General features: G+C 41.7%; 1 protein-coding gene across 1 annotated transcript in view; it reads right to left on the reverse strand.

The window, feature by feature from the left end:
- The window catches only part of SLC25A24 (solute carrier family 25 member 24), a 53,210-nt gene extending 41,557 nt beyond the window's left edge, over positions 1-11,653 (reverse strand). Inside the window, exons 1-2 of the mRNA XM_003990389.6 lie at positions 11,327-11,653; positions 1,045-1,171 (exon numbers count right to left, since the gene is read on the reverse strand). Of these exons, the coding sequence (XP_003990438.1) occupies positions 1,045-1,171; positions 11,327-11,509 (310 nt within the window). The 5' untranslated portion in view covers positions 11,510-11,653. The remainder of the gene's footprint in view (positions 1-1,044; positions 1,172-11,326) is intronic.
- Between the last annotated feature and the right edge of the window lie 811 nt (positions 11,654-12,464).

The raw sequence follows: 12,464 nt of genomic DNA on the forward strand, positions 1-12,464 counted from the left end.
AGCTGCAACTGAGACCACATGGCCCATAAAGCGAAAATATTTACCCACTGACCTTTTACCAAAAAAATTGTCCACCCCAACTGTGAACTATATTTTCTCCTCAATATATTTAATGTGTTTCTTGAATAACAAGTCTGTGAATTAAATGGCCCTGACTACTCATATATAGGAAGGGGTTTGAGGATCCATTTCAGTTTTTTTATTAAGTTTCTTATGCATTATAATTTTTAAAAAATAAATTCTCACTTCCTATCAAAGGCTGCCTTGAGTGATAAGGGTTTCATGACCCCTCCCTTTCTCCTACTGTGGCACTTGTTTTTGCTCTACACACTGGGACTCCATTAACTCCAAACTATTAATCTAAATAGTGAAAGCATAATTCACTAATTATGCATAATAGTGCAATACATATTTAGGGGCACCCGGCTGGCTCAGTTAGTAGAGCATGCAATTCCTCATCTCAGGGTGGTGAGTTCAAGCCCCACACTGGAGGTAAAATTCACTTAATTACAAAAGAAAAGAAGACACATATTTAAATGTCTATCTAGTTCTTTTCCCCAATTTCCATGATCTGAGAACAGTTGCTCTAAATTAATTCTTTCAAAAGACTATTAAATGTAAGACAATTTGAAATTTTTTTAAATTTCAGAATATATAACATTTTATATTTAGAATATATTTAACATTTTAAATTGTAGAATATATATGAATAAAAATAAATATCTCTTGCCCAGAGAGCAAGGAAACATAACTATTTTTAATCTATAACTTTAAGTCAAATTGGCATAATACTCCATAGTGAACATCTTATAAACCGCCCTACTCAGTTTTTAATTCAGTAGACAAAGCTATGTCTTTGTCTTTTCTTCACTAAGACATAAATCCTATAGAAAATCACTTCACTAAGAAAAACAAGTACACACACAGTATTAACAATTGTTTGCCAAATAAAAAAAGAGAGACCAAAAACACATTGTTTTATACTGTTGGAAGTATGAGAAGGGCTTCTTCATAGCTGGTGATGAATAGAAAATAAAGACACACCATCATTATTTTTGTCCAAACTCTTAAATGCCAATTTCATTTTTTTCTCATGGTCTTTAAGGTACTGCATAAATTCTTCAAAATCCAGCTTCCCATCTTTGTTGATATCACCAGTAGTTAAGATTTTCTACAAAAAAAAGGAAAAAAAAGAGTTTTAAATAGGCTAAACTGCAAAATTATTTGGACATACAAACACTTTGAGCAGATTGCCTATTTTCCAGAAGACATGCATTTTATAAACTCCAAGATAAAAAATACACACTTGACTTAGTATAGGATTTAAATGTCTAATATAGTGTTTTTCCCTTTGATTTCCAAAATTAAATAATTTTTTCCTAAAAATGATCCTTATAAAAAGCTGTCATATCAAACTATCTATCTCTATTAATACAAATCATTGCTTTTGAGAAAGAAATAAAATTATGTTATTTGATATTACAAGCAAGCCTTCTACTACCACCATTCAAAATATAAACCTTCTGCCTGTTAAGACAGTCATAATCACCCACTCAAAGCTTATAGACTCTATTAGTTTAATGGTCACACTTTGTGGAGAAAATAATGTCTCGTTGTGAAATAATGCCTCGTTGCAGAATGTGAAATGGCCAGACCTCCAAGCTTTGGACTCAAAGAAAAGGATCTGAACTCCATAAGATGTAACAAAAGCCTGGAGGAAAATTTATGATTTTAAATGCATAATTTGAAGGGCACCTGGGTGGGTCAGTTGGTTAAGCGTCCAACTTTGGCTGAGGTCATGATCTTGTGGTTCGTGAGTTCGTGAGCTGTGTTGACAGCTCAGAGCCTGGAGCCTGCTTTGGATTCTGTGCCTCCCTCTCTCTCTGCCCCTAACCCACTTGCATTCTGTCTCTGTCTCTCTCAAAAATAAATAAACATTAAAAAAAATAAGTAAACATTTTTTAAATAAAAAGAAAGAATTCTGAGTGCACTAGGATAAAATTATACAGGTGAGCTGAAGCCTTGAACAAATGGGTAATAATTTACCAGGCAGAAAAGAGGAAGTGAGAGCAATGCCAAGCAGAGAAAAGAAAATAAAGAGACAAGTGTCCATGGTTGTGGCCCAATCAGGGAAACAGAATGTTGGGGTTTGGGAAGAAGACTAACAGGTAGACTGCTACCAAGATGGAATGGGTATTTTATGCCTTAAGAAAGACTTCTTCCATTTTTTTCATTCTTTCCAAAATAAAGATGTCATCCCTTAAGGGATAAGATTTTAGAATATAAGGAGAAAAAAGATACAGATGTTATATATTTTAGAACATTTGACATAAATGTATTTGGAATTCATTGTTTTTCTTATACCATAATCTCCCTGCTATGATGTCCTAAAATGTACCTCTATGATTTCTTTATCATATTCTCTTTAGTAATAAAGTTTCCGACAACTGAAATGCTAATGAAATAAATCCCTCTTGTTAACAGAGGAATTATGTCATGGAGTAAAACCCTGAAAAGAAATTGCATGCAAAGCAATACACATTTGCTAAGCTACTGTTTTTGTATGTGACCCGATTCCATCTGTAGTTGTAAATATAAAATTTATGGACAGAGAATCAAAACAATCATAGCATGTCAGAGTTGGAAGACCCCTTAAATCAGGCTGTCCAGTCCAACCACTTGTCAGACACTGCCTAATCGTTTAGCATACACTCAAAACCCATTAGGACAGAGGGTCCTCAAGTCCATCATCTAGTACCTGTGACATCACATTTTAAAGGCTTTTCTACATGAACTTTCATATCCAGTCACATGTGATCTTAACAAGAGCTCAGTCGGTTAAGTGTCCAACTCTTGATCTCAGCTCGCATCTTGATCTTAGGGTTGTGAGTTCAAGCCTCATGTTGGGTGTGAAATCTACTTAAAAAAAAAAAAAAGATCTCTGTCCAAGAAAGATATTTGCATTTTAAGAATAATGAAAGTAAAGCAAAGGGTTAAGTGACTTGACCAGGACTACACAGTCACACCACGTAGGGACCTCATTGGCCATGCTGCTTCCCTTCCTGCTCTCGGCAGTCTCTGCTGTGAGAGTCCTAGACCCCTTATGATGATAAATCTCTCCTAAGAAAGTTACAGTAAGACTTGATGCACATGAAAATATGGCAAACAACTTAGTTTTAAAACTGCCTGTAACTTACCTGGTTAACTAAACACATTTGTTAAATCAGCCAGCTCTGAACCTGGATACAGGAATACCTTCATACTCTATGAAATCTGACCCCCATTCTCCTCCACATACTACTAAAAGAGGAGTCACTAAAATGATGCCAAGATTGGAGAAGGAGGAAAAATATCTGTAAAATCCTTTGGGCAAGATCCCCTTTTTTCATTTTATTGCCTGAATTCAAAATTTGGGGCATTTGTTGTTTTTTTGTTTTGTTTTGTTTTTGGCCCTACACTGTTCCAAATTCTTCCAAATTGTTCTTCTAAATTGAAACAAAATAAGCATAATTCCAGATAAAACTGCTGACTCTTCCCCATCAGTTTATTTTCCTCAGAATTTCCATTTGGGTAAATTAAAATTCAGATTATTTCCTCTATTCTTTAATGTTCTAAAACTTGTTCCTTAGAGTACCTCAAATGGCATCCAAACATTGGGACTGTATTTTAGAATGCTCTAATGTAGCCTTTGACGAAAAACAATAAGGAGGAGGAAAAAATAGAAAATACTCTAGGGGCGCCTGGGTGGCTCAGTCAGTTAAGCATCCGACTTCGGTTCGGGTCATGATCTCACAGCTGTGGGTTCAATCCCTGCATCAAGCTCTGTGCTGACAGCTCAAGCCTGCTTTGGATATTGTGTCTCCCTCTCTCTCTCTCTGCGCCCCCCCACCCCCACTCGTACTCTCTTTCAAGAAAAATAGACATTAAAAAACAATTTTTTTTAAAAAAAAGAAAATATTCTAAAAAGCAGAACTTGCTTTGAAATCTTTTCCCTGGGTAGTTTTGCAACACTTAGTAAGGGTTGCAATCTCTTCTACACTCTACTTTTATATTCCATATTCTTTCCATTTAAGGTCTAAAAGAACTTAAACAGAAATGTGCTGTCTTCTAATTACTGAATTCATTACAAACGCTTGGAAACATGGAGAGGAGATATTATCAGATGGAAATTTAGAGAGATTTCACTTCATGCTGAATATTTGTCTTAGCTGCAAACTATTAGGCTTCCCTTGAAGAGTCACCTCATAGTTCTCATTTCTAGGTACTCAAGTAAATAATCTCCCCAATCCTTGACATTATGCAAACCTTTGACCTATGCCTCTGAAACTCTCCCCCATACAGACTGACCATGTGATCCTAATTCCAAGTACTTGGTTAGCTACTGTTTCCCAGGCTTGCTTTAACCCTCTCTTCCTCCACTTATTTCCCACACGGCCACCACAGTGATCTTCCTTTTAAAAACATCAGTCTGCCTGTGTCCCGCTCTTACTTAACACCTCTCAAGGCTCCCATTGCTCATATAAAAGCCAAACCATTCAACAGGCCCAAAATGTCTTTGAGGATCTGGCCTGTCTTCCGCTGATATGACACTAATTTTTCAAGAAGACCAACCAGGCACTAAGTGGAAAGTCAGCTGCACTGAGGCCTTCTGTTCTGGAAGGGGCACTGGCTCATCCTTACAGGAATAGATAACCTCCTCCAGGTAGGGGTTTCCCTTTCCCCTATCTGGAGGCTTATGGAATACCTGATTGACAGGCCTGAAATCCCCACATAACACAGCGTCTGACCAGGGAATCTGCTTCATAGTAAAAGAGGTGTGGAAGTAGGCCCATGACCAAGGGATCCACTGGCGTATTACACACCACACTGTCCAGAAGCAGCCATCCTTACAGGATGCTAGAGGGGCCTATTGAAACCATAACTGAAGCACTGAGGAGACAATATTTGGCCAAAGTGAGTTGCCACCCTTCAGGATGCAGTATATGTATGAGATGAGAGACCTCTGTATGGTTCTGTGCCCCCAACAGGAAAAAAAAACATGAGTTCAGGAACCAAGAGGTAGGAGCAAGAGCAGTCACACTTACTAGCATTCCATGTGACCCACTGGGAGACTTTTTGCTTCCTGCTCCCACAACTCTGGGCTTTACAGGGTTAGTTTCTAGTCCCCAAACAGGGAATACAGCAAGGGTCCCCCTGAACCACAGCTACAGCTACCACCAGGACACTTGGAACTCCCTGTGTCCAGGGACCAACAGGCAAGAAAAGAAGTCATTGCTTTAGTAGGTTTCAGTTGACCCCGATCAGCAGGAGACAGGGCTGCTTTTATGCAATGGAGACAAACAGGAATAGGTATGGAACTTAGGTGACCCATGTGGACACCACAAACGCTACCTGGTACTCCACTGCCCAATTAGAACTGTGAATGGACACAAGCAGCAACACTGGCTTGAGAAGCTCAGACCCCTCACAAATGAAGGTTTGGGGCACACCGGAAGTCACAAAGACCTGCAGGTATTATAGCTGAGTATGAGTGGAATTTAAAGGAGACAGTCAAGAGGCGCCTGAGTGGCTCAGTCGGTTAAGCGTCTGGCTCTTGACTTGGGCTCAGGTCATGATCTCACGGTTGTGGGATTGAGCCTCACATCAGGCTCCACACTGAGCATGGAGCCAACTTGAGATTCATTCTCATTCTCACTCTCTCTCTCTCTCTCTACCCCCGCCCTCCAGCTCACACTCTCTCTCTCTCTCTCTCAGAATAAATAAATAAACATTGTTTTTAAAAAATAGACAGTCAAGAAGGGAAATGAGTAGCAGCTGTGACTGGAATGAAGACTTTAGTTTGTCCCACTGACCTCCCTGAGAAACAGAGGGAGAGAACAATGAGGAAGTATTCCCCACAATGATGTAGAGAAGCAGATTTGCGTGGCACAAGGAGAGGTCTCTGGTGGCTAGGTCAGATCACCCGTGAAGGGAAACTGATGTGGGAGCAGAGCTGACTGACGGCTGGCCTTGCCACACCCTTGGACCCTGCTGCCACAGCTCTGACACCAAGTACGTGCTTGCCCTGGGCTGCTCCAACCAAACACTGACCACAGCAGGGGACCAGCACAGGGCAGCCTGTGACACAGGACTCCACTGACAACATTTGCCCTGTGACTCCCTATTATCTTAGCTGAGACTTTCTAAGAACACTGCTTTGACCTAAAGTTGTTCCAAAATCATTCTTTCTTCAACTCTTCTAACAGGGGTTAAATTTATGTCATGGTCTTAAGACCCCCTCGACTTACTCCTTTTTTCGTCCTCCTTACCCTTCACAAGCATTGCTCCCAATAAATCTTTTGCACACTCAATCCCATCTTGGGTTTCTTCCCCTCAGAAGACCAGAACTGACAGTACAAGAGAAGTTCAACACAAGAGGTGATAACATGGGATCTGGCAACTGGCTCACTCATCACCCAACCGGCAAAGAGCCCTGAGTGGAATATGGCACAAGAATAATGTTTTGCACAAGGTGGGAGCCCAATGCTGATGATTTCCCAGTGGTGATCTGGGAAATGACTGTTTGAGGACGACACCGTGGTATGATAATTCAGGCATTTGAAAAATACGCTATAAGGGTAGGCAAGACAGTGTACTGATAAAAGGATCAATTTACCAGGAGGATACCAAAATGCTAAATTTGAACACACCAGTAGTATAGTCCACTATATAGTCTATTTTTAAAATATAAAAGGGAAAATTGACAGAATTATAAAGAGAAGTTGGCAAATCCACAATCACAGAGGGAGCTTTTGACATCTTTCAGTAGAGATTGTAGTAACAATAGTCAATAATTTAAAGGCTAGGGGCACCTGGGTGGCTCAGTCGGTTGAGTGTCCAACTTTGGTTCAGGTCATGATCTCACAATCCGTGAGTTTGAGCCCAGTGATGGGCCCTGTGCTGACAGCTCAGAGACTGGAGACTGCTTCAGATTCTGTGTCTCTGTCTCTCTCCGCCCCACCCCTGTCTCTTTGCCTCTCTCTCAAAAATAAATAAACATTTAAAAATTTTTTAATAATAATTTAAAGGCTAATTGTTGGGATGCCTGGGTGGCTCAGTCAGTTAAGCACCCAACTCTTGATTTCAGCTCAGGTCATGAAATAAGGGTCGTAGGATCGAGCCCCATGTCAGGCTCCACGCTGAGCATGGCGTGGAGCCTGCTTAAGATTCTCTCTGCCCCTCCCCAACTCATGCTTGCTCTCTCTAAAAATAAATAAATAAATAAATAAATAAATAATTTTTTTTTTTTTTTAAATAAAGGCTAATGGCTGATTGCTTATTAGGTACCAGGCAGTTTTATAAGTACTTGACATATTTTAATTCATTTATTCTTCACAATAACCCTATGATATAGGAACTAATGTTGCTTCTGTCACAGTTGAGGAAACTGGGGCAAGAGAGGTTAAGAAAATTGTCCAGGGGCGCCTGGGTGGCGCAGTCGGTTAAGCATCCGACTTCAGCCAGGTCACGATCTCGCGGTCCGTGAGTTCGAGCCCTGCGTCAGGCTCTGGGCTGATGGCTCGGAGCCTGGAGCCTGTTTCCGATTCTGTGTCTCCCTCTCTCTCTGCCCCTCCCCCATTCATGCTCTGTCTCTCTCTGTCCCAAAAATAAATAAAAAATGTTGAAAAAAAAAATTAAAAAAAGAAAAAAAAAAAAAAAAAAGAAAGAAAATTGTCCAGAAAGGGATGAAGCCAAAATTGGTAAAGGGGAGTTACAGAATGAATAAGTCACAGGGATGAAAACCACAGCATAGGGAATATAGTTAATGGTATTGTAATAGTGTTGTATGGTGACAGATGACAGCTACACTTGTGAGCACAGCAGAACATACAGAGTTGCTGAATCACTATGTTGTACACCTGAAACTAATGTAACATTGTGTGTCAACTACACTTCAATTAAAAAAAGAGAGAAAAAGAACACTGTCCAAAGTTAACTAGTTAAGTAGCAGAACCAAGATTCAAACCCAGACAGTTTGCTTAGATTTCTCCTATTTTCTTATGCATGTAAAAAGATGTTTATCTGCCAAAACTATGAAGACAATAAAAAGATCAGCAATGGGGGACAGGGATGAGTAGGCAGAGCACAGAATTTTTAGGGCAGTGAAAATTCTCTGTATGATATTGTAATGATGGATACATGTCATTATACATTTGTCCAAAACTACAGAATATACATTCCTAGAGTGAACCCTAAGGTAAACTATGGGCTTTGGGTGATAATGATGTGTCAATGTAGGTTCACTCTTGGTTTAAAAAAAGCACCATTCTGTTGAGTGATGTTGATGATAGGGGAGGCTATGCATGTCATGTGTAGGGGCAGAGGGTATATGGGAAATCTCTGTACCTTCCTCTCAATTAAACTTAAAAATTGATCTTAAAAAATAAGTCTTCATTTAGAAAAAAAAAGATGTTTCTCTTATTTTATCCAGCATTTCTTTGTATCTTGCAATAGGAGGATTTTTTTGGTTATCTTGCCCTACATAGGCTGGAAATACAAGTACTAACAACTGCTTTACCCTTAAATTTTATCTTTTTTACTGCAATTATCTCAAATGGGCCTCTGCCTTGTTTAGGCTGTTTCAAATCACAGGCCTAAATATTTTTATATTACAGTGTTTAGGTGACTAAGACATGACCCTCATCTTCGAGATGGTTGGTCTTATTGGAGGGCACAGGCAGTAACTGAAAATAATACCTTTTGAAAATGATAACAGTAGTGACATGTGAGACAAATGACTTACACATAGTAGGGTGTGATCAACTCTTCTATAGAGGGTGGCCCAAAAAGGCTCATCTCAGAGGAGGTGATACTTATAAAAACAAAACAAAAACCTCTTTTTCCCCCTAATCATAATAATATACAATTATTTTTAAAAATTGAATACAAAAATTGTGAAGAAAAAAGTAAAAAGGTAATTTAACTCCAGTCATCCATAAATAACCATTATTGACCTTTTTTTTAAAGTTTATTCATTTTGAGAGTGTCCAAGCAGGGTAAGGGTAAAGAGAAAGGGAAAGAGAATCCCAAGCAGGCTCCACACTGTCAGTGTAGAGCCCAATAAGGGGCTTGAATTCATGAGCCATGAGATCATGACTCAAGCTGAATCCAAGTCAGAGTTTAACTGACTGAGTCACCCAAGTGCCACTACCATTATTAACATTTTATTGAAGAAGTCAAGGGGCACCTGGGTGGTTCAGTCAGTTAAGTGCTGGACTTCATCTCAGGTCATGATCTCAGTCTATGAGTTCAAGCCCCACATTGGGCTCTGTGCTGACAGCTCAAAGCCTGGAGTCCACTTCAGATTCTGTGTCTACCCCCTCCCTCACTCACGCTCTGTCTCTCTCTCAAAAATAAATAAATATTTTTAAAAAAAGAAGTCAAAAAAGAGTGCTGGGAATAGTTAATAATATCTAGCATAAGCACAGGGAGTAATACTGTATATGTGTATATGTATGCATAAAATACATTTTATGCTTATGTATATGTGTGTGTGTGATAGCAATAAATATATCCCATCCTATTCTATGTTTGCATTCACATAATTTTATACAACTTACTTTATAATTTGTTCATATATAAACTCTGGAAAACTAAAGGCATTTTTTATTTCTGATTTTAAGTTCTTATTTTCTTAATCAACCTTACCAGAGGTTTGTCTATTTTATTCATATTTTCAAAGAACCAACCAAAAAAGCGTATCTTTGGAAATTTCAAGCACACATTTAAATAATTCACGGGTCTGGGGCACCTGGGTGGCTCAGTTGGTTAAGTGTCCGGCTTCAGCTCAGGTCATGATCATGGTTCTTGGGTTCGAGCCCCGCATCAGGCTCTGTGCTGACAGCTCAGAGCCTGGAGCCTGCTTCGGATTCTGTGTTTCCCTCCCTCTCTGCCCCTCTCCCACTCACATACACACACACTCTCTCTCTCTCTCTCTCTCGCTCAAAAAAATTAAAAAATCTAAAAATTAATAAATAATTCATGGGTTAATGATGAAATCACATTGGAAATGAGAAAATACTTGGAACTAAATAACAAAAATACAAATTTGTGGGATGCAGCTAAAAAAAGTGATTAAAGGGATACTGTAGTTCAAAATTAAGTCATCAAGCATTCAACTGAAAAAATTAGAAAAAGAGCAAATGAGTAAGCCCCAAGAAAGCAGAAGGAAAGACACAAATTAATGGGAAAAAAATAACAAAGAAACCATCAGCAAAAAGTACCAAACGTTCATTCTTTCAAAGTATAAATAAGAAAAATCTTTGACAAAATTGAAGGAGGGGGGTGGAGATCAATATCAGAAATGAAATTGAACAAGTTAATGACACATAGTCAGAACTTTTTAAAAACTGTAAGTGAATATTATGAACCTTGGACAAAATAGACAGTTTTCTAAAAATTGTAACTTACTAATAAGCCTGACCTCGGTAAGAAATAGTAAACTAACGGGGGGCCTGGAACTACTAAAGACATTGAACGAGTAGCTTAAAATGTAACTGTGAAACAGTTGTTGGCTCTTATAGTTTAATCACCTTCCCTCTTGGGATAGGGAATGTCGAAGTGTCCTCTTATGTTTCAGAGCGGTTGGCGAGGTTCCAAGTATCCCCACCCCGCTAAGGGGACTGAACTTCAGAGGCACAATCAAAATGACTCATAGGAGTTGAAACTGCTCAGCGACAGGCCAACCCTTTAGGTCAATATATGTACTGAGGACATTAAGAAGGTCTTAAACAAGGGAATGTTGCCTGTCCTCAACAGTTAGCTGGCAGGAAACACACGGTTGGTTTTCACAAGTTCTGAAACACTAGACAAAACTAGCTGGTGTAACAAAGCAGCTTCTGAGTGTCACAGAGTGTGAGCCTTTTTTTTTACAGAACCTGGAGCCCACCTAAGTCTGAGAACTTGAAAAACAAACAACAGCAAAAACCCTAAAGAAACAAAAAACTTAATGAGAGCTAAAAAAAAAAAAAAAAATTCTTTATGATTAAATTTTGCAAAAAGGCAGGTGAAGGAGCCGGGATGCATTCACACAAAAGTACTGCGGTACAAACGTTTTAAATCGTTAGAGCGGGCCACAGTGTTCGCTGCGCTAACTTCCTTTGGAAAAATACCAGGAGGCTTTCAGGTGACGAGCACCGGTCCCGGGGGACCCTGGCCCCGCGCCCCATTCCCGAGCTTCGGCACCCGATCGCCGGCTGGAAGCCGCACAGTTCCGCCTTCCTTGCAGCCCGCACCCAGAATCTCCGCAGCCCTCCCGGCCCTCCCGCTGCGCCCAGCAGCCACCCACCTCCTCGCCATCCTGGCCCAGGGCGACGCCCAGGCCCTTGAGCCCCTCCTGCAGCTCGCCGATGTCCACCACGCCGTCCCCGTTGCGATCCAGCTTCTGGAAGAGGGTCTCGAAGCGCGTCGGCGGCGCCGCGTCCTGGCAGGCCGCCGCGGGCAGCACGAAGCCCCGCAGCCAACGCAGCATGGTCCCGGAGGCGCGGGGCGGCGCAGCCCAGGGGAGTCACCGGGGCGAGGACTCGGGGGGTGGCGGGTGCGACGAGGACCAGCGTCCCGGCCGCCGCCTGGCTGCGAGGAGCCCGCCGGGTGCAGGGCGCAGGAGCAAAGACCCCAACCCAGCCGGGCTTGGCGCGCAGGGAGTGGCCGCTCCAGCTGCTGCTCGGGGAGGAGCTCGCCCGGCGAGGGCCTCCCTTAGAGGCGTGGAGGGGCGGGCCTAGCGCTGCCTAGAGCGGAGCAGGAAGTAAAGGGCTGCGGTGGATCTCCGGAGGGGCGGTGGGACCGGGGCTGGGGAAGGGGCGGGGGGGGGGGGGGGTGCGGGGAGGAGGAGGTGTGCTCGCGCCCAGTGGAGCTGTCAGAGGTGCAAGTTCGAGGAGCAAGCCCCCAGAGGCTGGGGGTTTTAGCATCCGCAGGTTAAGTGCTGGGGCGGGGGGAGAGGAAGTTCGAAGCTCAGGTTAACTTCACGCCCCCTTTCCCTAACAGCTTGGAGTTTCAGCAAGCTGCCCGGAGGTAGTCCTCTCTGCATGGAAAGTGAGCCATGTCGGTCGGCCCAGATATCTGACTTTTTCGTGTGGCTCCACATATACTACACTTCCAGGCCTGTTTTCCATTAACAAAAAGGAGGAAGTTGGGTGTTTGCACACCTGGGATGGGAATTCTTTAAGAAACAGAGAAGTTAAGGGGGCGCCTGGGTGGCACAGTACTTTCAGCGCCCCACTGTTTTGTTTAGCTGAGGTCAGGATCAGACGGGTTCATGGGATGGAGCCCCTGCGATGGGCTCTGCGACAACAGCACGGAACCTGTTTGGATCCTCTGTCTCCTGTCTCCCTCCCTCTCTGCCCCTCCCCCACTCGCTCTCTCTTCAAAATAAACATTAAAAATTTATTTTAAAAAAGAAACAAGTTAAAGCTGAAAGCAATTTAAAA

This window comes from Felis catus, chromosome C1 (assembly GCF_018350175.1).
Source record: "Felis catus isolate Fca126 chromosome C1, F.catus_Fca126_mat1.0, whole genome shotgun sequence".
NCBI lineage: Eukaryota > Metazoa > Chordata > Mammalia > Carnivora > Felidae > Felis > Felis catus.